Source organism: Nycticebus coucang, chromosome 6 (genome assembly GCF_027406575.1).
Source record: "Nycticebus coucang isolate mNycCou1 chromosome 6, mNycCou1.pri, whole genome shotgun sequence".
NCBI classification, from domain to species: domain Eukaryota; kingdom Metazoa; phylum Chordata; class Mammalia; order Primates; family Lorisidae; genus Nycticebus; species Nycticebus coucang.
The window spans coordinates 111,410,419-111,426,270 of record NC_069785.1 but is presented as its reverse complement, the minus strand read 5'-3'; the positions used below and the strand labels follow the sequence as shown (position 1 = coordinate 111,426,270).

At 37.1% G+C, this 15,852-nt stretch overlaps 1 protein-coding gene across 1 annotated transcript in view; it reads left to right on the top strand.

Moving 5' to 3' along the window:
• CWF19L2 (CWF19 like cell cycle control factor 2) overlaps positions 1-15,852 on the top strand; it is a 174,126-nt gene that overhangs the window by 36,212 nt on the left and 122,062 nt on the right. Inside the window, exons 6-8 of the mRNA XM_053595609.1 lie at positions 4,130-4,243; positions 5,182-5,301; positions 11,832-11,925. Coding sequence (XP_053451584.1) covers positions 4,130-4,243; positions 5,182-5,301; positions 11,832-11,925 — 328 coding nt within the window. The remainder of the gene's footprint in view (positions 1-4,129; positions 4,244-5,181; positions 5,302-11,831; positions 11,926-15,852) is intronic.

Genomic DNA, 15,852 nt, shown 5'->3' with positions numbered 1-15,852 from the left:
AGAGGCATGGAAGTATGAGATAATATGGTGTATGTGTGTGTATGTATGTATGTAAATATAATGATAAGCAATTTGGTAGTACTAGATTATAAAACAAGGAGAGAGTGAGTAGAGATTAAAGTATAAGAATTGATAGGGCCTTCTAAATCATTACGGGGTATATAATCCAATAAAGTTCAGCTGCATTTGTTAGAAACTCTCAAAATAGCAATTGGTTAAACATATGAGAGGTATCAAGGAGGCAATCTAGGATTAGCATGGTCTGCTGAGACCAGGGCTTCTCTTGTCTGGATCTTTCATCATACTTACAGCATTGCCTCTTAGTCCAGATAATGGGAAAGAGGATGCTCTTTTTTAATTTTTTCCTTGCCTTGACTTCCAGAAAGCTCCCCACAGTACTTTTATTAACATCTCATTGGACACTTGTTCATAAAGCTTCACATTCTACCATGAGAAGCACATTGCTTCTCCAAGTAAAATTGGGTTCTATTTATACAAAAGAGAAGGAATAACTACCAGTCTTTGTGGCAAAGAGCCAGAGAAGACGAGCACAGTGGTCAGATGTCTCCTTATGTCACATTTATGCTCTAAATGTCTTTGAGGTAGGTGGATTTGGAGAAGAAAGGAAGCAGGAAAGACTGGAGTCCAGGAGACTAATTTGGTTACTCCAGTTGTACAGATGAGAGATAAGATCCCATCTAGGGCTGCTGCTCTAAGGCTGGAAAGGAGAGAATATATTTGAGTTGGTAATATTGGTTGTGGGTTAACAGAAACCAAACATAAATTGGCTTATGCGAAAACAAGTGGAAATTTATTATTAACGGTACAAAATTCTCATAAGACAGCTAAGTGTAGGAATGCAGCTTGGCTTCAGAAATAGTTGGAATTAGAATTGTGAATGAGTTTTGGAATCTTCTTGTTTTTATTTTTCCCCCTCTGTGTTATGCATTTTTTCTAGAAACAGATCCATTTTTGCTGAATTCCATTCCTCATGACAGAAATGGTCTCTGCCAATGCCTTTCCAGTTCTCTTTAGTTTAATATCCTCCCATTAATATTTAATTTCAGTGTGGGTCAGTGGCACGTTGGATAATGTGTCTAACTATGGCAGATCGGAAGATTTAATTTAAAAAAAAAATTTTTTTTTTTTTTTTTTTGACAGAATCTCACTTTGTTGCCCTAGATAGACTGCTGTGGCATCACAGCTCACAGCAACCTCCAGCTCTTGGGGTTAGGTGATTCTCTTGCCTCAGCCTCCCGAGTAGCTGGGACTACAGGCACCCGCCACAATGCCCAGCTATTTTTTGGTGCAGTTTGGCTGGGATTGGGTTTGAACTTGCCACCCTCAGTATATGGGACCAGCGCCCTACTCACCTAGCCACAAGTGCCGCCCTAATTTCAAATTCTTGAGGAATGACTCAGATTGCTATGATTGGGTCAGGTACCTACCTTTGAACTGATCAGCTGTGATCAGGGTAACAGTAGACTCCCATGGTAATCATATGGTGTAGTCACTATATGATGAAAATAACAGATTTGGATGGGTGAAGAAGATGATCCTGAGTTTCTGACTTGGCTAAGTGGGTGGTTGGTTGTGCCAGGTAACTTGGTTCAGTAATACAGAAGGAGGGACAGATATTGTGGAAGAAGGGGATGGTTTTATTTTTTGTTCTTGTTCAGTTTATTATGGCACCCAAATATGTTAGTAGACAATTAAGTCACTGAAGCTTTCTGTTAGACAAAATTGAAAGATAACAGCACAATGAGTAGTAGTTCAAGCTATGAGAGTGTATTTAACGGGAATGTTGAGCTATTAGAAAATGTAGTGGGCAAGGAATGGAACCCCAAATAACATGGCTCTTTAAGGGCTGAGCGGAGGAGGAAGAGTGCATGAAGGAAGTGGGAGGAGAACTGGAGAGTGCCATGGAGGTCCAGAAAGGGAGTCACTAACAGAATTGTGTTGAACAGACAAGTCTATGGGGTTAAAGACTGAAACATTTTGTTTAATTTGACACAGTGGAAGCCATCGGGGAACCTTTAAGATGTGTCAGTAGATTAATGGGGCAGTAGCTATATTGTAGAGTTTTGAGAAAAATATATGAAAGTGAGGGTATGAACGCAGTGGATGTGGACTACTATTTCAAGTGTATCTTAGAATGGAAGGTGGAAGATAAATTCCTGCTAGAGGGATACACAAAATTAAGGAATGTCCTCATCCTCTCACGCCACCCCCCCAAAAGGGTGAAAGGATGGGAAATACTTGAGCATGTTTCTAGGCCATTAGGGATCTTTTCTTGAAGCTATAAGAGAAGGAGGTAATTTATGGAACAAGGTCCTGGAAGAATAGGAATGGTTGGGATGAAAACCTTTGGAGGAAGACTTGCCTTGAACAAGAAGAGTTAATAGGGGGTAAGGATAGGCACAGCTGTGTGTGAATTTTGTTGGAGGGTGGGTTGGAAGCTAAGGTAGTTTCATTTTTCTTGATGAGGTAAGAGGAGACATCACTTGCTGAAGGTGTGGGGAATGGGGCTTGGTATACACTGAGGAAGGTATGGAAGAGGGTAACGTTACCTGCCAATGTATTAAGGTAGGCAGAAGCAGTAGTTCCTGTCCTTGTAGTAATTACTGCCCAGCAGGAATGTGAGACAGTCACATAGTCCCACAAATAATGTGACTGACAAATGCTTCAAAGGAGAGAGAGGGAATAGAAGAGAGAACTGACCAAGGACCAGTTAAGGAGAATTTTACTTGGGATTGAGTCTAGCTAAGCTAAATTGAAGTTGCAGATCATGGTAAGGGGATTTATCGAGAGTTGGAGATTGGGTTGTTGCTGTGGTTGACCAAATGTTTGGTCAACATCTGGTAAGAATTAGGAAGAAGAGGGTTTCTCTAAATTGATTTGATGATATAAACATGAGTAGGCCAGAAATACATTTATAGTGATAATCTTACAAAATTTAACTATAAATATAAATAGCTAGTTCTAAGTTTTCTTGAATCAAGGCTCATGTGAATGGATAAAATTTGCTTTGGGAAACAATTGGCAATTTTGGTAAAATAGAAATGTGTTTACTCCATGTAGATTATACTTTTTGACAGAAACATTTGTGTTCTATAGTCAAAGAAGAATGTATGTAATTCTTAAGAACTTTGTAGAATGAAAGAATACGAGTCTCATTCTAGAAACCCACATTCTGTTTGCTTTGCTGTTCACTCATTTTTTCCTCTCTTGGCTTCATAGTTTCACAACTGTACTTTAACAGGTGATTTGCATTAGGTAATTTCTAGAATCTTTCCAACACTTGAGTTTTATAGCTCTTATATATTTTAGAGCCAGACAAATCTAGATTTCTATTCTGGTTCTCACCCATGTAGCCTGGGTAAAGTACTTAGATTTGGGGGGAGATTTCCTTCTATATGCCTGTAAAACCAAACTCATGTTTTATGCGGGTGTTCTAAAACGTCAGTGTGAGAATGGATGTGAGAGTACTTAGTACACTACTTGACATAGAAGAGTAGATGGATACATTTGGGGAAAACTAAACCCCGAACCTGGCATAATGATCACCCTGTAGTAGATGTGGATTAGATACTTCTTAATTGATAATAATCTGGTATTTAAACACAGTAAGGAAAATGCCTTGCTAGTCAAGCTGTTACCTAAGACCTCTGCATTTTTAGATCCAGGGAAATCTCAAAATTTGAAACTTAGGGGCAAACAGCAAACTCATTTACTTGGATGTTGTTTCCCCTATTCCAGTGCTGCAAAGATATGAGTACTAGCTGGTGGTGTTGGTGGCACTGCAGCTCTGTGCTGAAGTGAGTTCTCAACAGACAGTTTTAATTTTTTTTTTTTTGACAGTTTTAATTTTAATTTTAATTTTTTTACTTTGACTTGATAATAAACTGATAAGAAAATAAAAATAATTTGGTTGTGTTTTTGAGCTTAACCCAAATAGTGGATTACATGTTTTTTTCTTCAAATTTTCAGTGTCATTTTTTTTAAAGGGAAAATATAGTGTAAGAATTTTCTCTAGGAAGCTGAATTTGTACTACTCAACAACAGCACAGACATTTTATATGAAAGTAAGCAAATTTGAGAATTTCACTTATATGCTAAATGTTCTCAGAGCTCTGAAGATGAGTGGGTTGAAGCTGTTCCACCTCAGACTCTTGGCAAGGAAAAGGCCTGGAGAGTGAAAGGTGAAAAGTCAGAACAAAAAGATGACGACCAAGTTATTCAGGTAAGCAAGCCACCAGATTTTAAAGAAAGAATCGTCAACTTCTAAGAATACATGGGTGTTGAAAGATGATTTTAATTTCTTCAGGAGAAAAATTAGAGTCTGAAAACAATGTATTCTATGAATAATTTTGGCAGTAATGCCATCTGCTGCGTGTTTAGACTGCCCTTCTCCTGCTATGAGGCAGGGAGTGCTCATTTCTGTTCTAGTCCCTTTGAGGTTTTCCCGCATCTGATTGTTGATGGAGAAGTTGCACTTCCCCTTATATGTGGAAGCCTTTTGCTGTTACCTATATTTGACCTTTCTACAGTGAGTAGAGGTCAATCATAATTTTTCTTTTCCTTCACTTCATACCTTAATTTTCTTAGCAATACTTACAGTTGAAAACTTTCAGAAATTTTGGGTTATAGTTCATCTGCCTAAGGAAGAATGTAATTTACCCACTTTCAGCCATAGATGAAGGACAACAGGGGAAAGGAAGTGATGTTTGTTGAGTGCCAGGCACTGGGCTGGATACCTTACGTTTGTTATTTTGTTTATTCCTTAGAACAATCCTGAAGGGTAGGGTTTTTATCTCATTTTATTAGGGAAGAGACTAAGGCATGCAGATATTAAGAAATTTGCTTGAAGTCATATAACCATGTAGCATTTGATTCAGGTTTAATTGCCTCCCAGATCCCTGCTCTTACTAGTTCTAATCAGTTCCTAGTGAAAGGGCTTCCTTTATTATTATTTATTTTATTATTAAGTTCTAATCAGTCAGATTGAAATGGCTTCCTTTATTATTATTTATTTCATTTTTAACACTTCAGATTGAAATGTCTTCCTTTATTATTTATATTAAGTTCTAATCAGTTCAAATTGAAATGACTTCCTTTATTATTATTTATATTATTAAGTTCTAATCAGTTCAGATTAAAATAGTTTCCTTTCTTTAACAGAGGGACGAATGGATCACTGTTGATTTTATGTCTGTTAAAACTGTGTCATCATCATCACTCAAAGCTGAGAAGGAAACAATGAAGAAAATAGAGCAAGAGAAAACTCAAGCACTTGAGCAGGTGAGAGAATATTAGAAATGCTTTAACTTTCAAATTTGCCTTTACTAAACTGGTAAGACTTACATTCATGCAGTTTTACTTGTAAAATAATTTATTTTTTGTGGCATTTAATAAAACTGGTGAGAACAACTTTGAAATGTGATATAAGTTCTTTAAAGTAAGTTTCCAATAGGAAGTCAGTTTAGAGGTATACGAGATTCATAAATTTAGGGCGTATATAGTTGAGTGAATATTGAATTTAGGTTAATGTCATTGAATTAAAAGTAAACCCACTCAACTTTTGTTTTATTGTATGTACTGAATTAAATACCATAAAAATGCTTCCATTTCAAGACACCTCAAAATTCTGGATAAAATATAAGAATTTTCATTTTACATTTTTTTGTTGGCCACTTTGCTGGTAAGAAAACAATGGGAAATTTTTAGAGGCTAGAAAATGAAGCAAAAGCATGAATTCAGAGAAGTAAGAAATTGCTGAAGTTGGTGACTTTCCTGGGGTATCACACAAGTCTGATAATCTAGAATTTCAATTTTAATGGATGCTTGGGGGTAGGAGATAAAGGCAAGAGCCTGCATGAGTTGGGAACATCTGATTGATAAACCCCTGTAAATATGGGACCCCACAGAGTCTATCCTCAATTAAAGAATGAACTTGAAAAAAAATGAGTTGAAGGCAAGAAAAATTGCTTGTCTTGTCAAACATCTTATATGGCAGAGGGAGGAAAATGTCTCCAGGGAAATTTAACCGCAAGATGGCACTATGGAGGTTCATAGCTTGGATCCATAGGGTTTTTGGCTTGAATTCACGTCACCTATGTGGTCTGAAACTATTTAAGGTGGGAATTTACTTCAAAACATTCTTGATTTGGTAGTGCCTTGAAGTGCTTGGCAGAAATAACCACTAGTCTTTTCTGGATGATCACACTATCAAATCTGGGTCTCACAGTTTTCCCAGAAACCAAGTTCTATGGAATATAGACTCACAACCTCAAATCACAAATACTTGAAGATACAAGGTTAGCACATGATAGACAGTCTCCTGAAACAATAAACTGTAGAATTGGACCCATAAAACATTTATCTATTGGATTATTTAATATACCTTTATAAAGTAACAGCAGTTATGTGTGTTTTCACTTATAAGTGGGAACTGAGCTGGGTATATCATGGGAAAATAGACACTGGTGACTCTATAAAATGTAGATGGGTGGAAAAGGGATGAAGTATGAAAAATTACCTATCAGGTACAGTGCTCTCTCCAGGTGATGAATACACAAAAAGTCCAGACTTCACTACTACATAATATATGCACTTAACAAAGCCGCCCTTGTACCCCTAAGTCTACATAAATAGAAAACACTGAAGTAAACCATCCCCTCCAAACAAAACAAAAAGATGCATGTTCTAATAGCAAATTCTCAGCATTTGCTTACAGACTTGGTTTTCTTCCATTCATTGAGAGAAAACAGTTTATGATACATCTGAAACACAGCATGCTCACATGTCTTTTATTGCTGGATTTCTTTGTGTTGCCTATTAGGGTCAAGGGTGGAAGAAACATGCTCTAGTAACATATTCTAAAGATTAGCTTAGAAAGGCGTTTCTTTGTCAAATACTTTTCATTCACAGAAAGAAAACAGCTTGTGAGGAATCTGTAAGAAAGCAGACTTGCATTTGCCTTCATCTCTGTATGCCTGTGTCCTGTTTATCCTTAAAGGTCTATTTCATGTATACTATAGAACTCTTCCTATTTCCCTGAACTGAAATAAATCTCTTCTTCCTTTATGTTTGCACAGCACTTCCTTTGTTCCTTTGCTACATAGAACTTGTAGTTTTCTGTGAAGTTACTCACAGGATAGAAGGTCTTATCTTATTTCCCTTACGAGATGATTATAAGCTTTTGAGACTCTATATTTTATGTTTATTTGTATCTTCCTTAGCTAGTATAGAACTCTGCACATGACTTTTTGTATATTTAAAATTGTAGATTTAGTCTTCTTTCTCTCATCAATTCCAGTTACCTTGCTGTTCTGTAAATCTTTGAATTTTGTTCTAAATTTTGGTATTCCGTAATAATTTATGATTTTGCTTAGGTAAGAATTCAGATTGTTATGTGCAGAAGTAAATCCATCTAGACTAGTGAGTGAGATTAGCTAATTTTTACCATCTGCATGTCATTTTGGGTGTGTTCTTTGCACATCATCATATTCTTTTTTTTTTCTTTTTTTGAAACAGTTTCACTCTGTTGCTCTGGTAGAGTGCTGTGGTGTCATAACTCACAGCAACCTCAAACTCCTGGGTTTGAGCAGTCCTCTTGCTCAGCCTCCCAAGTAGCTAGGACTATAGGTGTCTGCCACAACACCAGGTAGTTTTTCTGTTTTTTTTTTTTTTTAATTTATTTTTTTAATTTAATTTTTAATTAAAATCATAATTGTATACACTTATGGGGAACAATGTGATGATTTGATATACAATCAAATGCTTAAATCAGATGCTTAGACCAAACTGATTAACATATCCATCACCTCACCACCTTATTTTTTGTGGTCTTGTCTTTAGTAGAGACACGGTCTTGCTCTTGCTTAGGTTGGTTGAACTTGTGAGCTCAGGCAGTCTACCTGCCTCAGCCTCCCAGAGTGCTAGGATTACAGGCGTGAGCCATTGCGCCTGGCCACACATCATCATATTCTTTAAATAACAAATGACAATATTTGTTTTTTTTTTTTTGTTTTGGCCGGGGCTGGGTTTGAACCCGCCACCTCTGGCATATGGGACCGGCGCCCTACTCCTTGAGCCACAGGCACCGCTCCAATATTTGTTTTATTTTTGAGAAAAAAAGTGAGTCTTGTCTTAAAACCAAATTTTAATTCTTTTTTTTTTTTTGAGATAGAGTCTTACCTTGTCCCTCTTGGTAGAGTGTCCTGGTGTCACAGCTCACAGCAACCTTCAAGTCTTGGACTCAGGCGATTCTCTTGCCTCAGCCTCCTGAGTAGCTGGGACTATAGGTGTTGTCACAACACCTGGCTATTTTTAGAGACAGGTTCTCGCTCTGGCTCAGGCTGGTCCACTCACCTGGGCTTCACAGTGCTGGGGTTCCAGGCGTGAGCCACTGTGCTGTCCTCGAATGTTAATTCTTATAGTGGCAGTGAAGATAGAGTGAAGGTAATGGGAAGAAATCTAAAATGATGGTCTTTAATTGTTCAATGTGAAATATGTTGATTTTTATTTCTTTTCTCGATATTAGAATATTATTTCTTTTGCATTCTAAGCTAGTGTTTTTCAAAATGTGGGTGATGAATTTAATGCAATCAACACTTAAAAATATAAAATAACAAATGTATCATATATAAGAAAGACATACATTTTTTCTCCTAAAACTCTTATTTTGATTTCTCTCTCTTGCACCATGAGTCAGGGTCACAGAACAGTCTGAAAACCAGTGCTGAGGCTGCATCTGTGCTGTGTCCTCATCTCTCCTCATGCCACATTGTCTTAGAACAGCAGACCTGCAGCACCTGTCTGTGGACCCATTCTGAACCTCATGCCAGTTCTTCAGCCATCTTTCATGAGCAGGAGCTCTCCCTGTCTCAAGTCCTTGACTTTGTGTCGTAGGACTGGTTCCATTCTTTGGTCTTAGCTGGAGCAATTTTAGTGTTTTTTATCTTATACCAATTAAACTTAGAATTATCACTTTTTGCTAACACGTGGAACCCAGTAGGTCTATGGCCTCAGTCCTAATGACTACTTTGCATTTGTGTTCTGTTTCTTATCCACGTAGATCTTTATCTTGTTTTGATCTTCAATATGTTTTATATTTATATCTTTTCTGTTTCCTGGGTGGAGGGATTGTTATGAGGTGGAAGCTTAGTAAGCCATTTTGACTAGAAGGCCTGAACATGTTTTAGAGATAGATTCCTGTTGAGATATTTTATTTCTGTTTTTTTCTTTTTGTTATATAGTCTTTCATCATTCAACTAAGCCATACTTTAAACATCTGTTCCTTTACTTTTGGACACTTACATTGTTTACTGTTTTTCACTATTATAAACAGTGAACAAGCAAGACCTTGTATGAATTTTCTCATGCACATGTGTCCACATTTCTCTGTGGTACATATCTACAAGTAGAATTGCATTTATAGAATTTGTACCTATCTTCTTTGACAGATATTTGCAAAGAGATTATAGTAATTTATATTGTTCCAGCAACATGTTCCTTTTCCAATGCATAGTATCTATAATTGTCAAATTTAAACTTTCATCAGACTAATCAATGGATGAAAGATGGTATTTCATTGTTTTTACATGCGTTTACCTGGTTATCACAAGAAAGATCTTTTCGTGTTTTTTCTGCAGATTTCTTGTATTGTGCAGTGCTTGTTTATGTTTTTATCTTTTCTACTAGGGTCATTTGTCTTTTCCTTACTGATTTGTAGAAGTTGTTTGTTGTATGTCCTCAGTGTTTTATATATTTTCAGATCATATCTAACAATTGGTCTAATCTCGTGTCACTTGTTCTTCTCAGTATGTAATTCTGACCTTTTTGAAAAATCCTGTTGAGTATCTGATGTGTTTCTCTTGAGTGTCTAGATAAGATCATTGGAAGAAATTCCTTGGATATAGATACTGAAAGATTTTGTAGTAAGCTAAGAGGAGGCGGCAGAACCTTTTTTGCTACAAACTGCTCTGAGAAATCAAATCCTCATGCTTTACTGTTCTGTTTATCCTTTTGAGTTAACCTTTAACTTAAATTTTGTCATTTGAAGATTTTTTTACCTTTTTGTCAGCGCATGGGTACATTTAAAAAGTTTTTTTTTTTTTTTAAAGTTTACCAAGCATTTTTATTTTCTTTCTTTTTTTTTTTTTTTATTACTTTTTTTTTGTAGAGACAGAGTCTCACTTTATGGCCCTCGGTAGAGTGCCGTGGCCTCACACAGCTCACAGCAACCTCCAGCTCTTGGGCTTAAGCGATTCTCCTGCCTCAGCCTCCAGAGCAGCTGGGACTACAGGCGCCCGCCACAACGCCCGGCTATTTTTTGGTTGCGGTTTTGGCCGAGGCCGGGTTTGAACCCTCTACCCTCGGTATATGGGGCTGGCGCCCTACTCACTGAGCCACAGGCGCCACCCCATTTTTATTTTCAATAGTATGGTTGGTTCATATTCCTGGAAACCGAAGTTCATAACATTTAATACTTTCCATTTCTCTCCATCCCATTGTCAGCATTACTTCTTGTAGGAAGCATTTTCTGACCCCCAAGGTCAACTTAGGTCTCACTTGTGTGTAGCTCTGTAACATTCTGTACTTTCAGTGCACTTGTCTGGATTGATCTTGCCTACTTGTCTCTAGACCGTAGTTTCATTGATGGTAAGGACCATGCCTGCGTTGGGCTTGGAACCCAGGGGGCACCTTGATTATGGTTAGGCCCCTAGCACCTCTTGCCTGGAGTGCTGCCACAGTCTCTGCCTAGATTCACACTCTTATCTTGTTCTTCTCCGGTCTTTTTGCCACACTGAGACTAGTTTGCTGTTTGTGTAATAAGAAGCTGATCGTTTTCGTTAGTCTGTATTGCCTGCAGCAAGTCAGAATGGCTCATGTGGCTTAGTCCTTGATTATTCCACAAGCCAGCCTCTTGTCATTACTTACACTAGGTGTTAGCCAGTCAGAATTGCTTTTCTTCAAAAGTGCTGTTTTTTCTTTCTCTAGGGTTTTAAGAACATGCTGTTATTCTTTATACATTGAACCTTTTTATCCTCCTCCCCACTCCAAAAAGAAAATTTAGCTAATTTTTGAACATCTTTAGGGCTAAGACTGCACATATTACTTTTTCAAGGATGGCTTTGATCTTTCATTGTGAAAGGGGTTTGAATTCTTTATGTAGATTTAGTACTTTGGATTTCAACATATGTACCAGTTATTTATTGTCTGAATTCCTCACTGTATTATAAGCTAGCAAGGGCTGATCAGGATTATTTATTTATTTATTTTTTGAGACAGAGTCTCACTTTGAAACCCTTGGCAGATTGCCTTGGCATCTTAATTTACAGCAACTTCAAACTCTTGGGCTTAAGTGATTCTCTTGCCTCAGCCTCTCAAGTAGCTGGGATTACAAGGTGCCTGCCCCAAGGCCTGGCTAGTTTTTTTTAGAGATTAGGTCTTGCTCTGGATCAGGCTGGTCTTGAACCTGTGAGCTCAAGGTTTCCACCTGCCTTGGCCTCCCAAGTGCTAGGATTACAGGTATGAGCCTCCATGCCCGGCCCCCTGATCAGGATTATTAACAGTAATTTACATCTTCTACATCCAGCACAATTCTGAGACATACTATACATATAATAAAAACATTAGATGAATGTGAGTTTAGATATTATTTCCTGCAAGTTATAGGACGTACGTTAAACATAGCATATGTTAAAAATGTTTTGATTTGTCCAGGGTTACAATTGTTAACTGGGTTGCAGATTTATTATTTATTAATTTTTGGTGTGTGGTGTATTAATTTTTAAAATCTGACTTCTGGAAATGTTTTGTTCTAGTCCAAACTCCTGGAAAGAGAATTGAATCCATATTGGAAGGATGGTGGGACAGGTCTTCCCCCAGAAGACTGTAGTGTATCATCGATTACTAAAGGTATTCCTATATTTCGATTATAGATACACAGACATTTCTTAAAACTTGGTATTTCTAAAGGAAAAACCTGAGTTTACATATGATAAAACATTGATAAGGCTTTCTTATTTAAATTGTTACTACTTGGGAAGATTGTTTTAATTATGATATATTAGGGAAAAAGTTGATTAAATACATAGTTTTATACTTGATAATATTCTCATATATAAGTTTCTGTTTAAATTGGATTGAAACAAAACATGGTTCTGTGAGGATGCAATAATGCATTTGGTTTGTCACATTCTGTAACAAAATGTAAAAAGTACTAAGTCTGTGACATTTCATGAAAATGATGTATAAACATTGGAGGTGTGGTTCATCTCTTCAGAAATTCCTACTTTACTAGCATTTATAAGATTTGTATTGACCCTAATTAGGAAAGTGCTGCTGTTTTCCAGCAGATGGAGACAAAATATTTGTGCCATGTAAGCATACTTCATAACATAATTTTAAAAATATTTATATGCCCATGAAGTATTGCATTGACATCTTAGTGAAAGTTCAGTTTCAGTTAACCCAGCATATAGATACCAGTGTTATAAGTTACATGATATATTTTCATCTTAGTGATTCATCAGTAGGATATTTTCTTGCTTTTTATATATAGTTTATTTTTATTTTAGATATTTGAAAAATGAAATATCTAAAATATAAATGAAAAAATACATTTATATTTTATATAGAGATGTCCCTAGAACCATCTTACAGGTTCTTTATAATTTTATCTATCAGTTTTACTGAAGTTATTCGTAATTGCAACAGTTTCTCTTTTGCTTTTCAGCATGGGCAGAAGTATTTGTGTTGAGTTATGTAATAGTAACTATAGTTCCACTTTATAGGTTCTCTTTGAAATAATTACTTTATAGAAACTTAAAAAAAAGTTTGAGGAGGAATAAATTAGCTCAGTGAATCATTACTATGGAGGGCGAATTTTGTGATCCATGCTTTTTACCCTCCCTCCCCCATTTTCAGAGGATAGTCAATAAATTTATCTTACCTAGAAATGATAAACCCAGTTTTTGGACATTTGCAGTTGCAGATTCCTGACTTTACTGAGTAAAGAAGACCTGGAGTTCTACCTTAGGGGCTATCTTTTAGCTACCTGGAATAGCAAAGTCAGAGAGACCTGGGAAAATAAAGCTTTTATTTTTATTTTTATTTATTTTTTTTGAGACAGAGTCTCACTTTGTTGCCCTCAGTAGAGTGCTGTGGCATCACAGCTCACAGCAACCTCCAGCTCTGGGGCTTAGTCTATTCTCTTGCCTCGGCCTCCCGAGCAGCTGCGACTGCAGGGAAGCTTTTAGGTAGTCCTCCTTTACTGGTCATGTCACTCTTTCATCACTTCCTTTTCTCATATTATATTTATTCTGGAGGAAGAAAAATGACAGAAAGCTTCTGTCAGCAGCTCAGATCTTGGGGTTGAAATTAAGTTTTACAAAATTACCAGGCTTTACTGTGCGTGCAGGTGGTGGTACCCTTCTGTTCAGACTGGTGGCTCTGAAACTGCAAGGCCTCCAGGGTGTTATGATATCAGCACTAAGGAGGTGAGGGTGGCACAGTATTGTTAAGGACTCAGACTTTGGAGTCAGTCTGCTTGGGATTAGAAGTTTGGTATTTCTCCTTTTTACCTTCGTGATTGTGGGAAAATTTCCTGATCACTCTGAGCCCTATTTATTCATGTGCAATAGGGAATAATGGTAGTATCCAACATTATGTGTAGTTAAAATTAGTTTTTTTAGCATAGTATCTAGAATACAATGAATACTGAATGATGATGATATCAAATACTTCTGTGATTAAATGTTTTGGGAAGGTTTTATCAACTTTTTTTTTAATTTTTATTTTTTTAAATTTTTATTGATGGGGATTCATTGAGGGTACAATAAGCCAGGTTACATTGATTGCATTTGTTAGGCAAAGTCCCTCTTGCAATCATGTCTTGCCCCCAGAAGGTGTGGCACACACCAAGGCCCCACCCCCTCCTTCCTTCCCTCTCTCTGCTTTTCCTCCCCCCATGACCTTAATTGTCATTAATTGTCCTCATATCAAAATTGAGTACATAGGATTCATGCTTCTCCATTCTTGTGATGCTTTACTAAGAATAATGTCTTCCACTTCCATCCAGGTTAATACGAAGGATGTAAGGTCTCCATTTTTTTTAATGGCTGAATAGTATTCCATGGTATACATATACCACAGCTTGTTAATCCATTCCTGGGTTGGTGGGCATTTAGGCTGTTTCCACATTTTGGCGATTGTAAATTGAGCTGCAATAAACAGTCTAGTGCAAGTGTCCTTATGATAAAAGGATTTTTTTCCTTCTGGGTAGATGCCCAGTAATGGGATTGCAGGATCAAATGGGAGGTCTAGCTTGAGTGCATTGAGGTTTCTCCATACTTCCTTCCAGAAAGGTTGCACTAGTTTGCAGTCCCACCAGCAGTGTAAAAGTGTTCCCTTCTCTCCATCCACGCCAGCATCTGCAGTTTTGAGATTTTGTGATGTGGGCCATTCTCACTGGGGTTAGATGGTATCTCAGGGTGTTTTTGATTTGCATTTCTCTAATAGATAGGGATGATGAGCATTTTTTCATATGTTTGTTTGCCATTCATCTGTCTTCTTTGGAGAAGGTTCTATTCCTGTCTCTTGCCCATTGATATATGGGATTGTTGGCTTTTTTCATGTGGATTAATTTGAGTGCTCTATAGATCCTAGTTACCAAGCTTTTGTATGGTATGCAAATATCCTTTCCCATTGTGTGGGTTGTCTCTTTGCTTTGGTTGTTGTCTCCTTAGCCGTACAGAAGCTTTTCAGTTTAATGAAGTCCCATTTGTTTATTTTTATTGTTGCAATTGCCATGGCAGTCCTCTTCATGAAGTCTTTCCCCAGGCCAATATCTTCCAGTGTTTTTCCTATGCTTTCTTTGAGGATTTTTATTGTTTCATAACTTAAATTTAAGTCCTTTATCCATCTTGAATCAATTTTTGTGAGTGGGGAAAGGTGTGGGTCCAGTTTCAAGTCTTTTACATGTGGATATCCAATTCTTGCAACACCATTTATTGAATAGGGAGTCTTTTCCCCCAAGGTATGTTCTTGTTTGGTCTATCGAAGATTAGGTAATTGTAAGATGTTAGTTTCATTTCTTGGTTTTCTATTCGATTCCAAGTTTCTATGTCTCTATTTTTGTTCCAGTACCATGCTGTCTTGACCACTATGGCTTTGTAGTACGGACTAAAATCTGGTATGCTGATGCCCCCAGCTTTATTTTTATTACTAAGAACTGCCTTAGCTATACGGGTTTTTTTCTGATTCCATACAAAACGCAGAATCAGTTTTTCCAGATCTTTAAAGTACGATGTTAGTATTTTGATAGGAATGGCATTGAATAGGTAGATTGCTTTGGGAAGTATAGACATTTTAAAATTGTTGATTCTGCCCATCCATGAGCATGGTGTGTTCTTCCATTTGTTAAAATCCTCTGCTATTTCCTCTCTGAGGATTTCATAATTTTCTTTATAGAGGTCCTTCACCTCCTTCATTAGGTATATTCCTAGGTATTTCATTTTCTTTGAAACTATGGTGAAGGGAGTTGTGTCCTTAATTAGCTTCTCATCTTGACTGTTATTGGCATATACAAAGGCTACTGACTTATGGACATTGATTTTATATCCTGCAACATTACTGTATTTTTTGATGGCTTCTGGGAGTCTTATGGATGAGTCTTTGGGATTCTCTACGTATAGGATCATGTCGTCAGCTAAGAGGGAGAGTTTGACCTCCTCTGCTCCCATTTGGATTCCCTTTCTTTCCTTGTCTTGCCTAATTGTATTGGCTAGAACTTCCAGCACTATGTTGAATAGTAAAGGTGGCAGAGGACAACCTTGTCTTGTT